This window comes from Myripristis murdjan, chromosome 9 (assembly GCF_902150065.1).
Source record: "Myripristis murdjan chromosome 9, fMyrMur1.1, whole genome shotgun sequence".
Classification (NCBI taxonomy): domain Eukaryota; kingdom Metazoa; phylum Chordata; class Actinopteri; order Holocentriformes; family Holocentridae; genus Myripristis; species Myripristis murdjan.
Window position 1 is genome coordinate 14309578 of NC_043988.1, and position 26563 is coordinate 14336140.

The 26563-nt window shown below is 41.4% G+C and overlaps 1 protein-coding gene across 4 annotated transcripts in view; it reads left to right on the forward strand.

Moving 5' to 3' along the window:
• The window catches only part of mctp1a (multiple C2 domains, transmembrane 1a), a 181992-nt gene that overhangs the window by 79498 nt on the left and 75931 nt on the right, over window positions 1-26563 (forward strand). For all 4 annotated transcript variants that reach the window (XM_030060841.1, XM_030060842.1, XM_030060839.1 and 1 more), the window contains one exon: window positions 7068-7188. In XM_030060841.1, coding sequence (XP_029916701.1) covers window positions 7128-7188 — 61 coding nt within the window. In that variant the 5' untranslated portion in view covers window positions 7068-7127. The remainder of the gene's footprint in view (window positions 1-7067; window positions 7189-26563) is intronic.

The following is a 26563-nucleotide window of genomic DNA, read 5'->3' on the forward strand; positions in this document are numbered from 1 at the left end:
TCCCAGGTTGTGTTCTTGGACACTCTGGCCAGACAGGTGAAAGGCCAGTGGGTGCCAGGATTAGGCCCCATCAAAGGGCTGTTATTCATAGAGGAGGTTGGTAGCGAGCACTCTGACACGTCTCCCTTACCAGATGAGAGAAGACACAGGGAGATTCCTCAGGGAAGTGGCAGCTATGAGCAAACAGCATGACTACAGGTGACTCAAGGTGATAGTGAAGTGCTATAAACCTTATATTTAGAAACAGCTTCATACAAGGTCTCCATTACCACTCCATCCGGCTCATCATTTTCAGCAATTTACAAAATATTGATAGATCTGTCAAGAATCTAGAGAGTCTGAGACCAACGGAAGAGCAGCCTGACTCAGTCTTGGACTTTATTCGGAAGCTGCCAACAATATATACGTACAAGAGAGTGAATGAAACCAGAGAGGAGATGAATTGTCATAAATTGCCAAGTGGGCTTTTAAGCCTTCCTACGATTTATTGCATTGACATTCTGACGTTGTTAGAGGTTTCCCGAAGTCCACATTTTTATGTCTTTCAGCCATCTGAAAAGGTTTCAATAGAAGATTTGACCCACAGGCCAAGGCTCAAATTTCCTCGTAGAATAAACAGGTTAAAGGACACGGATTCAGTTTCCATTTGCAGCTGCAGTTTGTACAGACTCATCGGTCATCATCACAGCAACATATGACAACATCAAGCTCCAGACTTCAGTCATTTTTCATTCATAAAACTGAACATTTCCTTAGCCACAAACAAAAAGTGTTGCCCCCTACATCAGCAGCTCCTATGTATTGTCTTCAGGAATCTTGATGCAATGAATTGTTTCCACAACAGTTTGTGTGGAGGCTGTGTACAGTTAGAAAGCTTTCTTCACATGAGATATGGACTTAATTTAACTGAACCGCAAAAGCAAATCCAACTATGGAAATGAGGAACGCAAGACATTTCTCACACAGTGACAATAGTAACTGCACATTTTAATAGAGCAGTGGACAAAATTCAGGTTTGAATGAGGTCAAAATGTGGAAGAAAAATGTGGAGTCAGCTCATCATTTTTCAGTTCAATCACAACTGCCAGGCTGATAATGAGAACCATGGAGACTCCTCAAATTTTGTGCTTATTCCACCTTTTTGTCAGTTGAGTATAAAGGGTGCTCACTTCAGTGTCATTAAAGTGCATGGTAACCGTATGGCTTTGTAACCTCACAACACGTTTAATTTTTCATGACCTTACAACAAAAAAGAAAATAAATGAAAGTTTGTAAGATTTTTGTCATAGCTCCAGGTTTAAGGGCTGCAAAATCGCAACCATTCAAATCACCATAACGCGGTGAATTTAGACGTGTTCTGTCAGAAAGTACAAGGCGTCTGTTCGTGCAGAAACACTTTCTGGAGCTCACCTGCCACTTACTCCGTCAAACGATGGAAAATTCTAACTCCATGTATTTCATTGCTTTTATATGGACATTGGTGGATTAAAAAAACTGTCTGTGTCACCTGCAATCTTATGGTTTACAGGTCAAGTGTTGTTTAGGGGGAGCACCCTGGTGGCTCACGCAACACGGGTTGAGTCTTTACCACAGCGGCCCGCTTCCATGTCATCCCCTCTCCCCTGCCATTCCTGTCTCTCTCTACTGCTAAAATCAAATAAAAAGCAGAAATGCCAAAAAAAAAAAAAAAAAATCTTAAAAAAGCAAGCAAACAACCAATTTTTTAGGGTTAACAGTCACTTTAATAAGCGTTTTACTAACCTGTTGAATTAAACATCACCTTTGGTCTGATTGTGACTTCCCACTGCAACAGATATACACTTCCAGTTGTTCATTTGAATTTAATGCCATTTGTACTAACCTCTTGGGCTACTTGGGCTACTTTCCATGTTATGCATAGTAATTTTAGTAATCTCAATATTTAAATTCCCCAACGATCTCAACTCCCAATATCGCCAGTATCTGAATTTACTTTTGCTGCCATGGTTAAATATTCCAGGCACTGAGAACCTTGGGGGCTGTCAAGTAACAGACACACACCCGCATGCACTCAAACACACACAAAGTAGGTAAATGAAAACAGAAACATGTATTTATCCAAACCAGTATCATAACTTCTGTCACAATATTGGTTTGGATGAACGGCTGTACTTTGTATACAGCAGCTCTTCAGGAGGCAGCTCTCCTGGCAAAAACTCACATGTAATTTGGGTAAAATGCCTGAGATGTTGTGATCACGGGAACTGAAGGAGGATGAATTTCCTCCCCTGAATCTTTGGATTGTTACTAAATTTCCCAACATAGAACTTGCTCTTTCATTTCAGATTGTGCCTATTTTTGAACACTGACAGTACTCTGATCCCATTGTGGCTTGGTGGTTCTGTGTCCTGGGGACTTGTGATGTATAACTTTACTGTAATTTAGGCACACAGGAGTGAACGGGCTCTTGGACTAAGTGGGCATTATGTATTCATATCATGTCTGTAAAGTTAAGTGGCCCTTCCTGCCCTCCCTCTTGGACTCCAGCCAGATGAAAAGGCTTGTGTCTGGCTGGCGTCTGGTGGTGTGGAATATCTTATTGAATATTTAGCCTCATCTCTTTCTAAGAGAAGCATGTTACTCTAGCTCATCTGTGTTATTTATTCATGGGAGGTCAGGTCTCTTTTCTCTGATTCGTAGCTTATAACCCCTACTGCAGACTTACATATACACACGCTCCTTTGCGTGCATAGACAGATAATATGAGCAAAGGCCTTCAGCAAGGTGTGTCTGTTTGTAGCACCGATTGAAAAGGAAGGTTGCATCGATTGACATTTGAATCAGTTCAGTGGGGATTCAGTCAAGAGTGCTCTCAAGAAAGGGCCGAAAGCCTGTGTCCAAATATCCAGAACACTTCCCACTGTACTTCCCCGGGGATTACACGCTAATTTAATGTACATTTAAGTGCTTTGCTAGTTGGGTCTCGCTGGATTTGTGCATTATGCAATGGTATTGGAAATCTTTTCAGCTTTTTCTGTATTTACATTCTACCTCTGAATGCAGTGGTGCTCATTTACATACATTTATTCTCACTCATTTACTTTTTAGTTCAGGGTCAAATTATCCTTATTAGTCAAATATTGAATGTTTTTTACCCTTACAAAATGATACAAAAGATGACATGAAAGACAGGGCAGATGGAGTGGGATGGATGGCTGACCTTGGCTGCCTCTCTCTCAATATCTTTCTGTCCTCTCTCTCTCTTTTTTCCTCCCTCTCTGTCTTTGTTATTGTGTGCTCTGTGTGTGTGTGTGTGTGTGTGTGTGTATGTGTTTGAAGTATCTCTCCGGTGAGGCCTCAGTGTACAGCAGTCAAAGCTGTGTTACTTTGGAGAGACAGCAATTGTCTCTGCTGGGTATTCATCTGTCTCAAAGGATTCACTGCAGCTGGACCAGGGTCACATTTATTGAACAAAATGACCCAGGAATGCCTGGCTTGAGGCCCACAAGTGTGTGTGTGTGTGTGTGTGTATGTGTGTGTGTAACTTATCTAAGTATTTTCTTTCAAAGTCATGTCAAACTGCAGTATTTAAGGTGGCGCTGCTCACAGTTTACACAGTCCCCTGTTTGAATCAAGGAACATAAAAGAAGTATTATATCATATATCATAGCAACAGCATTCCCAACTTGGTGCCTGCAATATTGCTGTCAGTGGGACGGGCATAAAAAAAAAATCCCACTATAAAGTGTGCTGTCTGAATAGAGATTCAACTATATAAGAAAACACACTTTACATAATGCATTTTTTTTTTTTCATCCAATTTGTATGTTAGTTGCACTTGTTATTGGTCAAAACATCTATCTAGCAGTTCTAGCTGACATTAATGACACATATAAGCCAAGACCAGTCAACCAATTAAATGTGAGTGAAGTAGCAATATCACAAATTATCTAGAACTCCAACACTCAATCAGTTGACACTGACTGGTGTTGATGAATGCACATTCTTTAGTAATACTACTACTTTACTAATACTTGTATTTGGAGCTGTAATTTGAACCTACTTCCCTGAGTCTGGAAGCATTTTACAGATGAGATTTCACAATTTCTCTTGAGTACAGACCCAAACAGTGGAGACAGTTATGAGCACTGCAGGAAACAGCCAACATAATCTTCTTACTGTGACTGTAATAGCCACTTCCAACACTTGTTTACTTTTTTTCTGTTTGCTTGAATGTAAGCCAGAGACAGTTTCCAAACGAACTGGCTCTGATGTGAATGTCCTCTTTTTTTTTTTTTTTTTTTCATCTTGGGCAAATAGAAACTTCTTTGAGATTGTAAATGGATAGGGGTGGATGTGTGTTGTGTAGGATTATTAAGTGGACGCCTGCAGCCACGTTCCTCACCCAAAGGCACATATGTCACTTTGACTGGTTGGGAATTTGGACTCAGACATCAAGATACGGATAACTATTCAGCAGGAACAAGCCAACATAATCTTTTTGCACCCATTGCAGTGTGAAATGTACTTGAAATAGCTTGCTTAGTCTCTCCAGATACATGGTCTGACCAGCTGTAACTGTGAGGTCTGTTTGTCGGTTTTCTCCTCTCGGTTGCTTTGACAAAGACACGACTGATCTTGCCTTGTGTACCCTGGCTTTCTCTGGCTTTCTCCCCGCAAATCCATTTCTTCTGCATCCCTTGTTATCTGAGAGTGTACGTTGGTGTGCTTGCATCTGCTAGCACACACACTGTACCACAGACAATGCTCTGGAAAAAAACATGTACTGGTGAGTCTGGGGGCACAGTATATCTAGGGATTTCTACATCTTTGGTAATCATGGTGTGTATGTTAATGATATGACTACACAGCCAAAACAGTGGGGGGTCATGTGAGTGTGAGACTGTGTGTGTGTGTGTGTGTGTGAGTGGGTGTGCACGCATGCATGTATGTATTAGTTCCTTCCATAGCAAAAAGGTTACATGATCAGACCTCCACAAATGCTGTCTAATCCTATTGGTAGCAAAACAGACTTGCAGCTGCACACACTCACACAAACACACGTGCACACACAGTTCAATTACAGTGACTTGCATGCTCCGGCGACCTCAGGCTTATCCTATCAAATCACATAACCTTCGCTCCCCCGTCTGCCTCTAAATGTTCACATTAGATAGCCGCAGATTTCTGTTTTCAATTTTCGGATGCACCTGTTACCTAACATATTACACTGAGTATTTTAGTCTTTTCCTCCCCCCACCCCCAAAAAAGATACCAAGCAGTCCATTCTGTTTCTGTTTTCACCTCCTAAACAGCAGGTTCTGTAAAGCCGAAAGTGACCCTCTCTTTTCTTTTCTCGTTGAGAGATTTGACAGTTACAAGTCTCAGATTGCACCATATTTCTGGCCCAACTGCTGTGGTTTTGATTTGAAAACAGTGAATTTAAGTCTGCAACAAAGACTTTAAAAGGATGCTTTCAAGTTGTTGTTTTTTTTTTTTTTTAATACTTTTTATTTCCCATCATAGCAGTGTGGATTTCTAATCACATTTCCTTCACCTCTGACTCAGTCCCTCTCCACTTCTTTTAGCTTTGAATCAAAACAGAGCACATAATATATTCCTACTGATTGCATTCACTGGCATATGTTTTTTTTTTTCCCTTTGTGCAACACATTTTGTAAATGCCAATTAGTTTCTGCATTTATGCACAAAAAAACAACTTCAAAAACAAAAATGCATTCTCACATCACAGCATGTGACTAACTAGATCACACTGTTCATGCTTTTGTTTTTCAAATATAACCAGAAATGGAAAGATGACAGTCGATGGAACAAAGCTATCATAGGCTGTTTAATGTTAATGTACAGGAAATCTCATGATAGCTTCATTATGAGACAGACAAATGTGACATTCAGGATGGGCTTTAGCAGCGAGTCTCCTCGGGTGTCTGCCTTCCTTTTCCCAGTTGCATCCTTCCCCTCCGTTTCTAGCTATTCTGAGATCTCGCCCCTCCTCTGTTGTTCTCTTGTGGGAGCTGCTCTTATGCTCGTCCCAGTAGTCCGCCAGTAGCCTCTCAGTGGCCCGCTAGCATTTTTCTGCTCTTCTGCAGCTATTCTTATCTTCATCCTCAGAGTAAAATAGCTGGAGAAACATGACAGCGGAGCCCACGCACGGGTTGTCAAGTGGTGAGGAGAAAAGCAAGGGCCAGAGAGAAAGAAAAGAGAGAGAGAGAGAGAAAGATGGAGAGAGAATGAACTGTAGTGTGGACCTCTAAGTGGACCTCAAAGGCTAGCCTGGTTTATCTTGTGGCTTTCTAAATGGCTGCTAGTTCGAGGAGGAACCAGCGCCCGATGGGAGCCTCTGGCCTGTACCAGAGTAGATCATTGACCTCCGGGCTGCAGGGTGGCATGCCAGGCCACTGAGATGTGACCTTCTAAGATGTTTCCAAAGGACTGCATGCTTACTGTGGTTACTTATCAGAGTACACACAGTCATGTTTCCAGGCAATGCTAGGTTTTGTAATTACCATCAAAGGCAGTTCTGACAGACTGGTTTATGCAGTGTGGTTTATTGAGAGATTATAAGGGCTCTATTGCAATATACTGTACCTTCGTTTTGGAAACAAATAGGCCTGTGACAAGGGCTCTTAGAAGAATAATGATAAAATGCTCATTAGAATTTACCAGAGCGCAAAGTAATGTCTTCATTAGTCTGACCAGCAGCCAAAAACGTATTGATTTTGATTTTGCAATGATAAAAATGTGGAAAATTAAGGAAATATTTGAATCTTTGTTTTTAAATTGATGAATGATCATCAATATATGACGATGTGATTAACTGATTGAAATAACAATCGATTCAGTTTCTGTCGGTTGACTAACTAATTAATGGACAAAAAATTTTCAGCACAAGAAACACAGTTTTCTCAATTCTGATGAGTCCTTCTGCTGCAGAGTTAGCACTTTGGTAGCAAAAAGTTAGGTTTGTCTTTTTTCCTTGTACAAAGCATTGATGTTGACTTTGTCCTGTACTAATTTGAAGTGTGTAGGTGCACCCGGATAACATGCATGATGTTGTTTTTCTACAGGGCATCAACATAGTGGGGCCCAGTAATGCAGAGCCCCCTCCCCGGCCTCCCAGCCCAGCCATGTACCAGCTGGATATCGTCCTGAAGAAAGGCAACAACCTGGCCATCCGGGACAGGACAGGTAGGAGATCGGTTTGTTCTCCCTCTTTCACCTCAGCACCATTCAGACGAACACAAAGTAAACAGCCTTGTCGCTCCTACACAAAAGTGTCCTATATTTTCTCAGCTTTCCTCTCTGTCTATCTTATTTGTTTATTTCTCCTTCATTCGCACAGACAGAACTTGACACGGGTTGCTGCCATCCTAAAAGATCGATCTATATCTTTATCTCATTTTTACCTTTTCTTCTATCTCTACAGTATCTTTATTGCTTTAGCTGTCTCTCCCCACATCATCTCTGCCTCTTTTCTGTCCATACTTCTCTGTAATACTTCTCTGGGCACCACCACTTTAGTGCATTCCTCTTTCACCTCCCTTCTCCTCTGTCTCTTATCACTCCCACGGTGTAGCTTCTCTTTCATTGAATTATTGGCCCTTTTTTACGACTCGCTCCATTTTTCCCTGTGTGATGTGAGATGGATTTACTGAAAATGATGTGGCACATTTTCTGTCTTCCTAAGCATGAACATAATTCAGGTTTTATGCAGTGTCCTTTTCTGTATCATGGCTTAAACATAACTGTGGGTAAATGGACTGCATTTCTACAGCGCTTTTCTAGTCTAATGACCACTCAAAGCGCTTGACAATGTTTTGCCTCACATTCACCCATTCACACACTGATGGCAGAGGCTGCCATGCAAGGCACCTAGCTGTCCATCAGGAGCGGTGAGGGGTTCCGTATCTTGCTCAAGGACACTTTGACACACTCTGGAGGAGCTGGGGATCGAACCGGGAACCCTCCAGTTACCGGACGAACGCTCTACCTCCTGAGCCACGCCGCCCCTGTAATTTTACAATACATTTTTGCTTGAGTATTATACTTAACTATATTTTAAATCACATCCATTAGAGAGCAAATAATCAATGACAGATTGTGGAACCTTTGAGATGTTTGATGGAGGTGAGGACCATTACTCAGTAGCTGTTACTCCAAGTACATTTTAAATTAACCCTATAAAGCCATTTGTATCATATATGATACACGTTATCAAATAACACATTCCGTTTCAGTATAATCAATACTTGACCAAAATACTGCTGTATACCTTTGGACACTTCCTCTGTTCACCCTGGACCATACCATTGGCACTTCAAGTACTGTCATATGTGATACAACAGAAAAATCATATGTAATAACATATTTTTTTAATTTTTTGATTTTTTTTTTTTTTTTTTTTTTTTTTTTTACATGTTTTACATGTTTTACATGTTATAGGACTAAATAAAGGGTTAAATTTCAAAAAATTGGATTTTTCTGCCAATTCTTTCATAGTTCAGGCTTTATAGGGTTAACTACTTTTACTTCAGTGGATTTTTACAGCAGTATTTTTACTTCTACTGAAGTAAAATATCAGCAAAGTAACAGTACTTCTGCTTGAATAGCAATTTGTAGTACTCTTTACACCACTGGTGCCAGAGTGTCAATTTGTAATTATGAAGTACCTTGGAAAAGGTCTGGGTCAGGGGAGGAAAAAGCTCTCAGCGCTGTCTGAGCTCTGTCAGTGTGTTGCATTTATCACTGCCATTTGGCCAAACCACTCATATTGCAGCCACTGGGCTACACAGAATGTGTCACTCCCCCAGAGAGTGTGGCTACTCTCCGACAGGACAAAGCCCCTTTCCCACTGCGATAGCTCTTTGACCTCAACTTATATATGGCAGGGATTTTGTATAGCATACTGGAGCGGTCAGTCAGCCAAAATAAGCAAGGGATGAGGCATTCTCCTAAACTTTCCTTTCACAAATGGTGATGTGGATAGTGTTAGATGCCACGGTCTCATTAGTGGTGAGAAGAGCCAACGTGATGGCAAGATGTGAATACGCCAACCATGCTCTCTACCTTATGTGTGTCCTGACTACCTTTCTCTCTGGATAATGAGCAGTGAGGTGCGCAGTGCACCTGTCTCGTCCTTGCCTGGCCCTCTGAGACGGCTCATTATGGAAGAGAGAGAGACAGAGCAAGAGAGAGAGAGAGAGAGAGAGAGAGAGAGAGAGATGGACAGATGAAGATAGACAAATGAATGGGTTTCTGTTTGGATTACATGCAATAGAGGCAATTCTCTCTTAACAAGAATTGGTATTGCAACACATCTCTTGTTGCACAATGCTCAGAAGGGATTACCAAGAACAGCTGGCATCTTCTGGTATTCAGAAGTGTACAAATATTCAAATATTCAGCCGTTGATGCAGCGTTTTGAAATGTAAATGGGGATTTCAATAGAGGCATTCGCTAGCTGCTGCTGAGGTAGCACAGCATCAGATCAGGGGTAAAGAAGACAGACATGGGAGATTGGAGTGATTTTCCATTAACCAATTACATTTCGCTCTCAGACATGTGTCTGGGTCTGAGCCATGCTTCCAGGTAGATAGATAGGAGAAGAGCTGGGTTATCAAAGAGCAGCAGTAAGCTGGGCAAAGCAACTTGGTCCTACTCTCAATTGATTCACTAAAAGCCCCGACATAAATTATAAATGATCCAAATACTTTTTAGTTTTGCCAGCAAAACAATTTCAAAAGCAGCGTCTTTTCAAGATCACCACTGCACTGTGGACTTCCAGAGATGCAAACGTGTCCAGCGACCTGGAAGGGAGACTGCGGAGTTGAAACAAATATAGCTGCTAGACATGTGAACATGCTCGAGCCATCCACTGTGAGCATTTCTTACCACTGTCTCGTGATATTTAAAAACAGCTGTGGTGTCATTTTCATTCCCGTCACGTAACCGTTTGTCTTCAGGTAGAGGGGGAAAAAAGACAACAAGCTGTAATCACATAGGATCCACTTTTCAATCCACTGCCAAAGCCAGGACACTCCAGCCTACCAGGAGGGTCCTACTCCAAATCCATCCATGATTTCATATAGTGTCATGCTCTCACACACACACATATCCAAAGGTACACACACACTTGCACATGGGCTCATGCGGTCTAATTAGTTATTCCTCTGTGTTCTTGCTTATGCATGCTTCTATGTATGTGTTTGAGTGTGTGATTTTTGATTAGCCAATTGTGGCAGGTCTTACCTGCCACAATCCTCCCTGATCCTGCGTTCCTCCCTGATCCTGCTCCCTGATCCTGCGTTTGCCTCCCAGTGGAGCTCAGCAGGTTAGTTGTTATCTGGTGGACACAGAGCACAGAAGACCCCCCAAGGCTGTAAATAATATAAAGTAAATTATGAAGGTACTTACACTGTATATTACTGAAAAGCTATTTCTTACCAGAAATAACCAATTTTGCTCAGTTAAGTCAAGACATCAGTTAATCCAGTATAAGGTCCCACATAGACTTAATAATTCCTGTGTTAAATTAAATTCATAATACCCATCCCCATCACCGCTTTGTATTAAATGCAAAGAATCAGGGGGAGTGCTCGCTCATTTATTTTGGCTCTGCACAAGACTCTGCAAGTTTTGGTTCTAGCTCACATTTATGGACAAATTTATGATTTATGCCTACCTTGATATGATTCTCCCACCTTGAGAGACATTCAAAATGAACAGTACATTTAGCAAGAATGTTACCTTTATGTCTTTGTATATATAGACTCGGATTCACTTCTTTTCTTTTTTCTTTTCGTTTCTTTTCTTTTTTCTTTCCTTCTTGGTTCCAGCCCAATAAATTCTAGCTGTCAAACACCCTAACTTTGAATACCGCCTTATCCTATCAATGTGTGGCGTGACCCTGTTGTGTCCCGAGTGTCTTAACCCCTGTCTTAGCTGTCATCCATGGTGAGCTACCAGCAGCAAGCTCTTCTGAGGTACGATGACCTCAGATGAAACTGTACTCCTGTCTGTCTCGCTGTGCTCTGGGTGCCACAAGGTGAAGCCTGGCAAGACATCCTCTCCTTCCCTCCTGCAATACATTTGCGTACTGTGTGTGTGTGTGTGTGTGTGTGTGTGTTTAGGGCTGGAATGTGGCAGCAATAGAGAAAGCTGTGTCAGGAGACACACTGCACATTAGGCTTAAAGTCATCAACATATTGATAATGATTAACATCGATGATTAACACAATGGTTCTGATTTCTTTAGATTTCACTCAGAAGCAAAAGAAGCCTTTAAATGTGATGTCTATAGTTGATGTGATCATTCATTTAGAGCATTTGCCAATGCATTGCCAATGCTTCTCCAACAAACAGTTCTCCAAGTGTAAAGTTACCAACTATGTAACAATTTATGTTTTTTAGCCTTTGTCTTCAGGATTTATTTTCTGACAAAATAGTGTGCAAGTGCAGCACTTTTTTTTTTTTTTTTTTATCTTGGAAGTCCTTGATCACGGACTTTCCCGTCAGCACATAAATGTAGCATAGTCAGCTCTTAAAAAGTAAAATTGACTCATCGCAGAGTCAAAAGTAGGGCTGTGCAATATGGACAAAGTCTGAGATCATGATGTGTGATAGAAGATTGTCTATACAATCTTTTTGGTAATTCTGTGGACGAAATACTAATGAAATGCACTTTCTCTTTTACTTTGACGTGACATGTGACAGAACTGAGGTTTTTGCTTTTGCCTTCAACACTTGCCCTCCATGTAGCTCGCATCTTTTGCTTCTCCCTGTCCTGCCTCTCATGGTTCTTCTGTAAGTGGTAGCAGAGGTTTGCTGTTTTAAAGTCTGACGTGGAACCTGTCTGAAGCATACCTTGCAAAGTACCGTTTTTTGGCCAGTGTGAGATTTCTTACATCCAAGTTCCTCATCTTGGTAGGGTCAGACTGAGTCCTGTTCTGTGTCGCGCTCCTCCATGTTTGTCTGTTATTGGAGCCCATGTGTAGCAACGGTGCATTCAAAGCAACCAGAAGCTCCAACTCGTTGATGTAAAATACTGCCCTAAAACCGCCTTAGCTACAACAGCAATAGAAACAGCAGAGGAAAATCTGTATTAATAGACATTTTTCTCCCACCCCATGATTCATCCAAATCTGTTTGCACATTTTAGAGATAACAGACAACTGAAAAAATACCCTCCTTTAAACTTTGTTGGCAGGTGCAATGAAAAAGACAGCGTCAATAAAAGTGACACACAATGGCATTTAACCTGTGAGTGTGAGTGTGTGTGCGCGTGTGTGTGTAGCCAGCTATTCGGTGGAGGTGACAGACTCCGTCAGTGTCACAGTGGCTTTGATTTGGATACGATTACTTGGCACTCTGCTGTGCTCTGCGCTCTGCTGCTTTCAGCCTTCAGAGCTCACAGCAGATAACGTTGCTCCGCTATATTGCACTTTTGTCAGTGGAGCTGTTTGGATTCATCTCATGAATCAGATATGTTACTTACCAGGACTAAAATTATCTGTGTTTTAACCTTCTCTGTAAAAACTTGTTGCGCAGTACATGCATGTACAACATTTAGGTTTTATTTGACCCCTCTTGCTTTGCAAACACATCTAGAGTTTCAAACTGCTTTTGAAGTTATGCTGACATTCATCTAGAGCTGCAGAGCTTATTTTGTCTGTGGCTGGAGGCATTATGTTTTCGGGTTGTCCATCTGTCTGTCCGACCATGTACACCCGTACACCCGTCCATGCCTTTCTTGTGAACACAATACCTCAGTAACGGCTTGAGGGAATTTCTTCAAATTTGGCATGAACGCCCACTTGGACTCAAGGAGGAAGTGATTCGATTTTGATCATCTGAGGTCAAAGGTCACAAAATACATTTCTGGCCATAGCTCAACAATTCACACACCATTTATGACAAAGTTTCACACAAATGTCAGATTGGATAAAGTGATGCAGTCATGACATTTTATATTGAAAAATTTAAAGGTCAGCTTCACTGTGACATCATAATGTTCTGCAAAAACACTTTGCTGGCCATTATTCATCACCATAACTCAGCATTTTCACTTCACCTCCTCTCCCTGAATGACAAGCAGGACAGACACACACACACTGTTGCTCTGGTCGTCCACCACGAGCTTATTGGTTCATGTGAGGAGGCTCTCTATCAGCCCTCTGTAAAAAGAGCCTCTAAGTGAAGTTGGCATGTTTCTGTTGTTTATTGATTTTGCCCAATAAATAAAAAAAAAAATACACATACTACTGTTTTATTAAATTCCCTTTCCATTTTATTAAGTCTTCACTACAAAAATTATGAGTCTGGACAGACATTGATATAAACTGCAATTTTCCAGGTTTGTGGTGGCATACAGCTGCGAGGCAGTGTTTCTAGTTTCTTAATCATTGTATTGATTTTTTTTAATTCAGTCATTTTAATGGCAAATTTCCATCAGATGTTACCAGAGCTCAATGTGACGTCGCAAGTTGCCTAATTAATTTGACCGCTGCCCAAAAAATTAAATTTTTTTTTTCAATCATATTAAACAGAAAAGGAAGAAAAAGTAGCATTTGAGAAGCATTAACCACACATTTTTGGGGCTTTTCTTACTTGATTATGCCATGAATCTGACTAGACATGTCACGTTTAGTTGTCTTCCTGCCTGCTCTTCCCTCCACTCCTGCCCTGCATCAGTCTTGTCAGCAGAGACGACTCATTTAGTCATTTCTTGTATCTGTGTCAGGTGGGTTTCACCACTGCCCCGCCCCTTTAAGAGACTAGCCGCTTTATTTAGTCCATTCACTTCAATGGGAGAAGTGAACAGCAGCGCAGATTATGACCAATTCTTTTTGCCTCATAGCTACAGAGGTAAATATTGGACACATTTTTCACAAGCCACATATCTTATGGACATTCTGACAATTAAATGCCATTTTTCAGACAAAAAAATTAGGAGAAAATGAGCTTTGTTTGAGACCTGGCTCTGTCTCAGCAGCACAGAGATATTTCCTCTCGCTGTTGGTGTTGCACCGCCTCTGGTTTCAGTGCACTGGTGCCGACTGGATAAACAGATATAGTTGAAACTGAAAGAAAACTTTTATTTAACTGTTTTTAGAGGGGAAGTGTACACCTTTTCATACCATTGGCACAGCCTGTACTGTGGTATCTAATGTACAGAGGATCTTTGTTGTCAGCATTGCCCTGTTCCTATTGTTCTCCCCAGCCAATCAGCTCCTCGCCTGTTCTCCTGTCGCGCCGCCTGTTCCTTGTTGTCTCGTTGGTACAGGTGTCTTTTAAGTGCTGTTGTTATTTCAGTCTTTGTTGTATATTTTTTTTAGTCATGCCTGCTTGGACTCCGTGTGCCTTGTTCCTGACTTCCTGTGTTGTTCCTGTCTTCACCTTGTAATAAACTAATACCCTTCAGATCCTCCTCACCTGCTTATTTCTGCTCCTCCATTGATTGACTAATAAATTATTTTACTAATCACGCCAGCCCTAATTCTGTGCAAGAGGTGTGGATATCGTAAACACATTTTTACCACTTTAACCAGAGCTGTTTGCATGTAAGGAGGGATAGTTTCACACTGTACTGGCATTCTGGCAGGCTGGAGTTCTCTGTGTGTGAAAAGTGTAACTTGTTGCCGTTGCAAAAAAAAAAAAAAAAAAAAAAAAAAGTAGTGTAATTCTTGTTCACTTGTCCCCTTATCAAATACCTCCTTACCATTCATCTCCCCTCTCTGTTTCATATCAGTTCCCTTCATCCTCTGAGTTTGGTACTTTCCTTTGCCTGCTACACATCCCAAGTTTTGTTGTCTAATTGCATAAATACTCTATTTACAGATTTGAAACTGCTTCAGCTGTCCAAATGCCAGCTTATGGTTCAGGGATTTTGTATTGTCACATCTGCCATGAATTACCAGATGACTCAAATGGATGACAATTTGACTAACACTTGCTACATTAGTCTACTATCTAGGTCACTGTGCCCGTGCCAGTTAATGACTTTTGCGGAAAACAGATTAACATTTTTTTTTCTTCACAGCTGGTGACAGAGAAGCTCCAGATAATGTATTTCTGCAGAACTGCTGTGGTAGCATAATTTTATGGATTGTTGAATTAAAGCCAAATGTAATTTGGGTCTGAACTTGTGTAATAATTATCTAGACATGACCGACCAGAGCCTGACTCACACTCTGCAGGCATCCCTGCTAGAGACTAAATCAGCCCTGTGAGTGGCACAGCGCAACGATGACTAACCAAAAGGCTGTTGTCACTATAATATGCGTGTGTCTGTTTGTGTCTGTGTATCAGGCAGCACTTGTACTTGTTCTACTCTTAAAAAATTTAATTTGGGCTCTGATCAAGCACAGGCCTCAAATTTCGTGTGACCTACTGGACTGGATCGGGTAGGTCCTTAAATTAGACGGGCATAGTGGGGCTCGAGCCAAAATTCAAACCCAATGCTGACCTCTAATATGTGTTACTACATGTGCATGTGCATGCCTGTTTGCCTGTCTGTATGTACCTCTGACCGTCCCAATCTAGTTTTCCTTCTAAACACACATTTGTTTTGTTTACATTCAAAAATTCTCACCAAAGCCTAATTAATATGTTGAATGCCTTTCCTCCCTCAAACCACACTTGGAAAGCCCTGTTTTGGAACACTTTGTAAGGTGTATCGTTTACATCGGTGTGTGTATTACATCGCCCCCGTGCTCTCAGCGTGATGGAAAAACATGTCATGCAAAGAAAATGGGCAGCCAGTTTCCTAATGTGCTCCATAGCACCACTAGTAGTCACACACTGCATTAGGTACCTTTAAAAGACTAATAATACAGGGTGTCCATAAAGTCTCTTTACAATTTAACAAATTTATTACAAAAGCAAATGGATAGACAAATCTGTGGAAATTATTACAAAATTATTAGAAAATGAGGAGTAGATATTGAATTTTTTTTTTTTCCCCCCTCATTTAATACACCTTTATATGGGCACCATTAGTTGCATGAAGCACGTCACATTTCTTGCCATGTTCGCTGTAGCATAGCCTCATCAATGGCGGCAATGACATCAGAGATCTTTTGCTTCAGGTTGTTGATGTCAATGTGATTAAAAACTTTGATAACCACTGAGTACACTGAACAAATTTGATTAACATATCTCATCAATTGCTTTTGGAATAGATTTTTTAAATTGTAAAGAGACTTTGTGGGCACCCTGTAGTATAATAGTAGTGTATCAGTGTGATTTGTAGTAATTAGCTCTCAGTCCTCAAAGTAATAGCAAACATCTATGACTCTAGAGCTAGGCTAATTATGTAACATGAGCTCCCTGCGAAACAAACTCTTACGACACAGGAACAGTTCACCAGAGCTTGACACTGTCGGCACGTGCTGCATTGTTTCCTCTGTTGCTCTCTCCCCCACATCAACCTCCTCCATGCTATGTTGCTGTCTGCTTTTTTTTCTGCTCTCCTCTGTTCAGCTCAGGCGTATGAAGCAAGGAAACTCACTGTAATGCTGTCCCAACTTTTCCTTTTAGTCACAGCTAATGTGCTAATCCTTCACCAGCGAGGTTCATTTTGCTTGCAGAGGCGGGTGAAAGAAGAGAATATAAGCCTCTCCCTTTGTAAAACACACTTTCTGCTTGGACACTGTGCACCTGTGAGCAGACAAACACTCTGCATTTCCTCGTGATGGAGTTTCCTGTCTGTGCTTCCTGTCCTATAGATTGCATTCTTGGTAATGGGAAACCCCAGAACTGCAACCATCCATCAGTCCTGCCACTCCACTCACACACACCACACTCTCACACGCATATGCGCACACACACACCACGGTGTTGCAGGCGAGCAAATCGAGCGTGACTGAAGGTTTTACAACTCAGCCATGGACAATTTTACTACACTTCACTCCTCTCCTGTGCTCACATCTCATGACAAGCACCACTGAGCCCTCTCCATGGTTTGGTTCTGTTTGACAGTCAGTGCACTGGCAAGCTCTGTAGGGGTCCTCCGGCGCTGTATATCAGGCAACAAGGGAGCACAAAGGTGAAGGAATGATTCAGAGTGAGCATTTAGATTTACACCGAGCCTTATTTTCCACTCAGGTAAGCAGGAACCCTTCTCAAGTCACAGAAATCGATGATCAGAGTTAAGATGTTTAGAGAAAGTCTGAGAACTCTCAACTCTTGGAGGAAAATTCAGTCGTTTCTGTAACCGTCTGAACCATCACAGGCATCAGAGCAGCGCTGCACTGTGGTGTAGCTGACAGAGATCATGGTTTTCCTGCTTTGTGTGTAAAAAAAAAAAAAAATATTGGTCTTGAAAATAGATTTCTCTAGTGGAGTATGTGAAAGCCAAAGATATTGCAATGTGATATAATGGTGACTGACATTAACCTAACACGGCAATACAGCATCATTCTGCCATGATCAAAGCAGGGTTGTCGGGGGAAAGCACAGTGAGTGATTGCAATACAATTAATGTTTTTCAGAATGAGAATAGTGTATGAGCCAGCTGGTGTATTATTAATGTGTGTTGTATTGTTTATGATGCACTCAAATGCAAAGGGGAATATTTCCCAAGGCCTGACATCAGTTGTGACTTGTTGATTGTACTCGGTATACAACTGCAGCTCCATCACACTGTGTGTTCACTGTGTTGCATTGACCAGATTTCCCTTCAGGGATCAGTAAAGTTCATCTTACCTAGCTGCTAGTGTGAATAACGATTAGGTTGTTTGGTGGACTGCATAGCAGTGATTTCATCATGATGCGATGCATTATTGATGTGCGCTCAACAGGTGCTTGTCATACATATTCATTGTGTTTTCATATTCATAATGCTCTACAATTCTGAGTCTGTCAAGGCTTCATTCCAGTTCAATTTCAGCTGTTCACGGTCACTAATGAGCAATTTCATTTGTTGTTTGTTCATGCATGATTAGTTCGATTAAACCTGCATAGATCTGGATAGAGCGGCTTGTAAGACTGTGAAATAGTGCTGTGATAAAGATTTAGAAGTCTGTTGGTACGTAGTTTTTGTTTCACAGACCATTTATAACAAGCATGTTTTGTAGGCCCCAGGCTTAGCTGGACTTCTGAAACTCTGAGTTCATCTTTTTTACTCATGAGGTATAACACTTATTTTTAGTATGTGATATCAGGCCATCTTCAGTGGAAGTATAATTACCCACTCATAATTTATCAGTTAATAATTCAGGACCGTTTGTCTGCCCCTTCCTGACACAGAGAGCCATTGATCATGAATGTCTAATGAATATGTACAGATTTGCAATGAAAGTGGAGAGGCCAATGAATTAATTGGACTACACAGTAGTTGAAAGACATATGCCAATGCAAAGCTTTTTTTTTTTTACAAATTTCTAACTAATCACAAGTCCTGTGATGACATGAAAATGTCATGCAACAATTATCCTGATGGAAATGATTCCATACAGTGTTGCCTCAGTAATTACCGATAAGTTAAAAACCTTAAAAGCAGGATTTGATGAGTATGGTGATGTTAATCAATCATTACCATATTTATGCATTATTTAGCCTATATGTTGACTGCAGATACCTTAATGTTTCCTCTATGATGCTTTTCACTGCCTTCTCTTTCAGGGAAAATAAAAGTAATGAAAGAAGAGACCTGGGACATTGTGTTTGAGTTTGTTATTCAGCCTCCCAATAATTCACTGCTTAATAGTCACGGCCATAAGAATTTGTGATAATGGCATACTCATTTATTAGTTTTGACTGTATTGTATAGTTATGCCAGTTATTGTCCCATCCCTAATCACAGCATTATCATTCTCTTGTAAGACTCTGTTTAGCTCATTACAAGGCGCACTCTTGGGCTAAGGCTTATTAATGCCGTGGTGCAGTCTGTTATTTGAATGGCTTTATCTTTAAAAGCCCTTTGAACATGACCTTACCATCATATTATGCTGTAAACATTATAAATGCAAGAAGTCTCCTCCCCTGGGACATACGTATGTCCCAGGCCAGTCTGCCAGTGTGCCCCCACCCACCCCTGTCTCAGACAGACAGGAGTCATCCTTTACCTAGCCCAAATTTCTTATTCAAGGTCAAGGCTTCATCTCTGACATTACACTCCTCTCTAGTTTATTGCCCTGAGCTGAGAGCCTGCAGACAGACACACACACACACACACACACACACATACACACACAAAACTCTGCGTGTGTATGTGTGTGCGTGTGTGTGGGTGTGTGCTGATGAAAGTGAGATTTGACACAGAACATCCTTTTTGCGAGCTTTGATGTATGCTTGTACGTGTGCGTGAGGGAGAAGGTGAACAAGATAAAAGAGATGGAGAAAGAGAGAGTAGTGGTTGGTACTGCATGTTGATGGAATGAGCAGGCCTGTGTTTGTTTGTGTGGGTGTGTGTTCATGTGCACTAAGTGTTTCTATCAGTGAGGCATTTATTGAGCAATGTTCTCCAGTTTCCTTCACGAGCTCTTCAGTGTTTCATGAGAAATGAGGATTCCTCATTTGTGGCTGATTTGACCAGAGCTTTGGGATCCACACTTCTGCATGCCCCCCAACTTACTCCTAGAACACCACTCGCATTTAAATTGCAGCATTAGAGTTTGATTAAATGCTGTGAATTTCAAAAAGGCCTCTATCATAACTGTTACATCACAGCTTCAGTGGCTAGGACTTTTAGTCCTCTCCATCCTAACTGAACACTTGCATAGTTGATTTGCACTGCGGCCCTCCCCAAAGGGCCTACTCACTTTAAGTATATAAACCAAAAATGCTCAGTGCTGCTTTATTTTCATATATTGGTATGCTTTGGTCAGACCTCAGCTGCGGAATAAGATTCAGTGAATTTGGATTCAAGGGAAACTATTACCCAGATGAAAAGAATGACTGCTGCAGAGAAGCCCATGCAGCAGTAAACTTTCTGTTCAGAGTAAAGCCAGCAGAGCATCTAGTCGTTTCCCTTTGCTCGCACCTGCCGCATTCAGAGTGATTTAACCTTATCTTATTGTTACTGGTAGATTGGTTCTGATTAGCCCAGATGTCAGAGTCAGTGATCCATGTCTTTTTCTCTTCGCACCACGAGGCAAATTGCACTTCCTGGAGGGTGAACAAGCTGTCATTAAATACGGAGGGAAAATACCCCTCAGTACCTCTGGTAGCAATGCAATCAACTGGAAGTTGGCATTTTGAGGGAAATTTTAATTGAGAAAGTTTGTGGGGGATGAAAGAGAGATTTGAAAAATGGCAAGAGGAGAGGAAAGAGGAGCCGTGCACAAGGAAATAGGAAGGTGCCGCACCAGATGAGGAAATAATCAAGAAGCAGTTACAAAAGGGGACAACACATTCGGTATCCAACCACAGTAATGAAATTCAGATTGAATACTGAATGGACTCCCGGATACTAATGTCCGATCCCTCTAGTTGTCGATGGTACTGGGTGACAAAAAACAAACAAACAAGCAAAAACAAACAAAACAAACAACAACAACAACAACAACAACAAAAAACAGATATTACTGAGAATATTCACATGTTTAAGTTTCATCTTTTTGGATCAATTTGTTTACAAGCCTGTATTATTACATGTATATTATTATAGTGTATTATATTACATGTGTATTAAACCTTGAGACTTTATCAGCTCTTTGTCTTCTAAATGCATTTTTTCCTCACCTATCCTGACTTCTCTGTGTGTATCATTGTAACAAATGTAGGTGCATTGACTCACTTTTTACTAAAGCAAAACTTCAAAAATTTAAAACTTAAATTTAATAAAATTACCACTGTTTACACTTGTTTTGACCAGGCCAAGTTTAATTGAATCCAAAGTTGTATGACCAGTTACCAGCTGCCAGCTTAGAGTGGTGGTGATGATGATGAGGAGGGGGAGGAAGGGGAGGATGACCATGTAGATGAAAATGATCATTTTGACCCCAAACAGCCTACACCTTTGGATTTGTCAGACGGATAAAGAGAACGTGATAAGAAAGAAGAGACATACAGACTAACGTTGATTTTATAAATGGGAATAAAATGATACAGACTATGAAAATACGTGATGAGGCATTGAGTTCGTGTGTCCGCAAGTTGGTTCCAACTACAGTTTCCAAACTGTCTCTCTCTGTGTCATACCCGACACTGTACAGTATCTGTATGAAAGTGAATCCAAATATTCAACATATTTTTGCATCTCACCTGGCACAGTATCCTGGCTTACTGACAGACTGGCACAGTGTGACGTATTTTTATGCTCTCTGCCCATTAAGTGTTCAGTAGAGATAAGTGTGTATTGGATTGCCTTTCAGCTGCCTGTCAGGATGACAGAAAGCAGCTATCACAGACAAGTCAACTGGGAGCTCTTATAGGCACACCCTGGCACTGCACCTAAGGCAGATTTACCTTCAGAGCATGCTGCTGGCTCTTCTCACAAACACATTTGTCCCAGCTCTGAGAGTATTATTTTGTGGTTGGTTCAAACATCAGAGTGGCTGAATAGATTAACACCCTGATGTAATACAGTATAAACCACTCAGCCTCGCTGTTGGGCTGTTTGGGCTGTTCTCACTCGCTTTCTCTGTGTCCCTCTGCCTGTTTTCTGTCTGTCAGTATCCCTGCTTGTCTGGAGTTTTTTGGTCTTGAGATTTTTCCTCCCTTCTGTCCATGGCTTCCATCAGTCTGGACCCAGTTTTCCTTTAGAAAGTGCAGTGTCACCACTCACCACTTGAATACTGATTTAGTTTGAAAGGTCAAGAGGGAGCTTCTCGGTCTACTGTTTTTACCCCTTCCTGGCTACACGAAGCGTGTTTACTCAGTTGTCTTTCAGAAATGGCAGCAACACCATTCACTTCCTGCATCGCGATTTTCTTTACGGTGTCAAAAAATGTCTTTTTTCCGATCAGCATCGCTATTCTCTATTTTACCGTCGCTTACCCTGCATGTGCCACCCCTGACAGCTGTAATGTCTCTGAGCGGTAGAAGAGAAAAGTAATCAGTTTTTGCCCTCTGGGGCCATAAAGCCAGAGACCTTCCATTTCCACGGTGTGCCATAGCGACTTCACCTCTGCCAGTTTATCAACCTGCGACATAACATATAATCCAATGATTTAACCCACTGACACCTTATACCCGGTCGCACTTTCCACCCACAGCACTTTATCCAACACTTCCATTTCATGCCCCTCTGCCTGCATGACATCCAGGGAATACAGATCCATCAAGCCCAGTGCCCCAGTTATAGGCATTTACGACAACTCACTATGCATTCCTCCCAATGCTTATTGATTACCTGTTGACCCCGTCCGCCCACCTGCCTCCATATGTGACATATGGTGGCTTTCTTTCTTTATGTTCTATACTACCCCCGACTGCTCCTTTCTTCGCTCCTTATTCTCCCTCATATTCAACCAGCAGCTGCCTACAAGCTTTTTCCCATTTCATACTTTTCAGCTCGCTGCTATCGCCATGTGTTTATGGCGCCATAAAGCTGGCACTGTGGGATGCAGAGGCTCAGAGCCAATGATGTGTGTCTGGGGAATATCGACCCAGTGGGACACAGAGAGCAGGAGAGGAAAGGAGAGCTGCTGCAGGTCTAGAGATCGGTAGCTACTGCTGTTCTAATGCAGTGCGCGACCATTTCTCTTGTGGGGCTTGTGTAATCCTATAGTATAGTTAAATTTCAGTACAAGCCAAATTATTTTCTATTTCATGCATTTATTTTGTATTTAAATGAACAGTCGTGAAATGCTTTTCCCGCTCGCTCTTTGCTCCGCAGTGAACAGTAATGCCAGTTACATCCAGTTGTATCTCCACTCTGCTCCCTTCCTCTCTCATCCTGTCATCCGTGCTCCCTCCACTGCAGCTGTCCCGCAGTGATATGTCAAGGGCAACAGTGTGTAAAAGGGTATATGACTGTCTGTGAGTGTGTGTGTGTGTGTGTGTATGCAGGCGCGCATATGTATGCGTATCTCCAGTGTTGGCACTTGTGCATATGGGTGTTTGAGGTTGTTGAAATGTGAAGTAGTGGACGTGTTCTCCCAGTGGACCAGGGATAGTGCATATTCCGCTGCTGTCATGTCAAAGCTTGCTGGCAGCTGAGAATCATGTCAGCAATTTTCGGTCAGCCCAACCTCCTCTGGCCACCCTCAAGCACTTAAAAAAAAACAAGAGTCATTTTTTCTTCGAAGGGGACACTTTGTAGCTGGCCTCTGTTGTGACGATGGTTCAGACTTATATATTCAGTTTCACACTGAGACCATGTCCCTGAACCAAAGCTGATATAAAAACAACCCTATAAAGCCGTTACGGACTTTATATTTTTATTTGTCTGCAGTGGCCAGTGTTTGAAGTTTTCAATCAAGTTCACAGCCTTCCCAAGTCATTTTTTGGAAGAAGATGAAATGAAGGACAGATTGAGAGAAAGTCAAAACCATTTGTTTCCTGCTTTAGTTAAGCTGCTAATGACCTGCTGTATTTCAGCCAATCCAAACAGCAGATAATTATGTTTGGATGGAAGGTTTAGGCTGGGTTGATGACAGAGCCGTTATGGTGTGTTTGGAGATCATTGATTGGATTTGAACTCCACGCTTGGCCTATTTTTATGTTTATCTGAATGGTGCCAGACCCAAATGGCAAGTTGATACTGAGTAAAATGCACTTTGACGTATGGCGGGTCCTATTATATGACATCCTTTAAAATTATTTAATCATCATCATCAGCGCATCTAATGCAATTGCAGAATCATCCAGAATTATCCGTATGTGTCAGTGTTACTTTGAGTGTTCTTGCACACCCTTGACGAGCACCGGGGAAGACGTTGTATCTGAGCGAGACAGATAATTGCAAGTTATTTTTCTCGCTAATGATAGGTCATGACTTGATCTCGAACTGATGCAAATGTATGCAAACACCCACAGAGCTGAGCCTTTCATTTACCCAGTCAGCATCCTCGCTGCCAGCCTCTCCTACAACATAGCCGCCCTCATTACCTTCTAACAGAAAACAGGAGCACATTGATGGATTCGGGTTGCTTGTAGTTTTCACCGCCAGTCAACACTAGTCTCCATATTTACTTCAACTTGTGATTTCACTCAAGAGACACTGGCAGGAGGATATGGCAAAACTGCATTATTACTCATATTCTAGGAACTGCATGACAATGGGATTTCCTCCATTGGCTTGTGATTTGCTTGGTAATCATTTTAGTCACAGCGGACGATAACATGACACTAATTTGATGAGACACAAGCAAACAATCATATCTCTGCTCTGAGCTGGTGGGAGCATATTCAGTCTAGAGTGGAGTTTCACCGCAGGTTCACAGCTCCTCCTAACAGCTGGAGGTACAGTGGATATGGGTGGCAGGATGAAATAAAAGGAGCTCGTCAGCAGATGCTGGGTTGGAGAGGAAGTGATGGAAGTATGTAAGTACATGTAGTTTTCAGGAACGTTCACATCACTGAGTTTTAGTGACATGACAGGAGAGAATCACTGCTGACCCAAGCAGATCCCATAGCACTGTGGTCACCCTGTACAAGTAAATATTGTTCACAGCATACACAATGTCTATCACTAACCGATTTTTGAATCATATCACTTCACAGTCACAAATAGCTTGATGTTTGTGATAGCCATGTGAAGACTGAGTTGCTTTCAGTCTGGCAAATTTTATAAATACTGTAAATAACGTTTCATTAATTTGGCAGCCCCTCCATCTAATACTTTATGTTGTATGTTTCCTTCTGCTCGTCCAACAGCTTAGCAGAATATGCCATACACTTATTTACAAAAAGTGATGCAGTGGTAAAAAGTGGAAGAAGCTTACCTACAATAGGTAAACAGCCACTGATTTAAACAAAATGAAGTATTATATAAAAGGTATATAAAGTATATACATAAAGTCTACTTGTTACATGTTAATACCGCTTCACAACCATTGTGATTACTCTTTACAGTGCTGTTTATGAGAAGTACTTACAACAATAGACATATAGGCTGCTTTGTGTGGAAAGAACATGCAGCTTCTGTGATCCAGCCAGTCCTGATTCCTTTGGCCATTTTATGTTAACTGAGTCTGGACAAGACCAGCCTGGCAGGCCAATAAACCTGTTTATATCCTACACACACACACACACACACACACATCCCTAATCCCAGACACTGCCAATTTCAATACTTCCCCATCTCTTCGACTCTGTCTTGTTGCCTCGGTCACGTCTAATAAGGTGCTCTGCCGGTTTCCGCTTGTTTGTTTGACACAGGAAAATCCTCTCGCCACATATATGGAGATTTATCTACTGGACTGTATTTCATTTGTACTTTTATTGCATTTCATTTATTACCTCTCTGGGCTCCATATCTGTAAAACTGACTCACTTGTCTCGAGTGTGTGTCCTCTATCTTAGTTAATTTTATCTGCCTGTCAAATCACTGGACTTCTTATGCTGAACTTTATGGTGCTTGGGAATGGGATGATAGAATAAGCTAGAGCAGATATGGATAAAAGCAGATCAATGGCCATTTTTCAGGGTAATAAAACTTCTAGTCTGTCTCTGCTCATATGTGGAATCAAATGCCCTATATGTCATGCAATATTAGTATTTTCACAGGTATGCATGTCAGATTTATGTTAGTTTATGTATGCACTATTTTGCCCGCAACTGTTTATGTGTGCACATGGAACAAAAAAAGCTCACTTTTACACAAGTCATTGATCCCTAAAAAAAACACCTGACACTTTTTCAAAGCAGTACAAATATAAATCAATGGCTCCACCTAGTGGTTGGATACAAGCATTGTATTTGCCTTGTGCACTCTTGAGGGAAATTGGAGTCCTGAGGCTGTAGCTTCAACAGGACACTCAGCATCACATCCTGAGCTGTCACTGTGTCTCAGCCAATTAGGAATCAGCATGAGTTGTTTGACCTACAGTAGAACGTGAGTCACATGACATGCCTGAAACTCTCCTCAGGCACCCCAGCTGTGTGTGTGTGTGTGTGTGTGTGTGTGTGTGTGTGTGTGTGTGTGTGTGTAGCTCTTGAACTGCCTTCACCTCTTGTTTTCTCTCTCGCTGTTTCTCAGCAAGAGAGAAAAAGCAAGCCTTTTTCATCTGTACAGAAGGGCTAACAGTAACAGAGACATCTCTTGAGAAAAAGACTGCGTGTTTTAAACGATTCCTCTGGTGTTTGAGAGAGTCCAGATTGCCCTCGCTCCCTTATGAAATTGCTTTGGATGTTTGTACTCTATTATCACACAGCTACCTGAAATCAGAGTGGTGTTCCCTCCCTTGTAGATAACAGTCATGTCCCAGCCCCAGTCATGATATTGCTGGTTATTTACTCTATCAAATCCAAACTTTTGAGACATGCAGTAAAGTAATCCATGGGGCAGATGCATGTGTTGATGATGTAGTGTAAAATAAAACAGTAGTGTAAAAGCATATAATATACATTTAATTCATGAATGAAAAGTTCCTGACTGACAGAAGTTCCCCTAAGAAGCTGGGTTTGCTTACATCGTAAATCTTGTCTAACACCATTCATGGATAAAGTTGTTAAA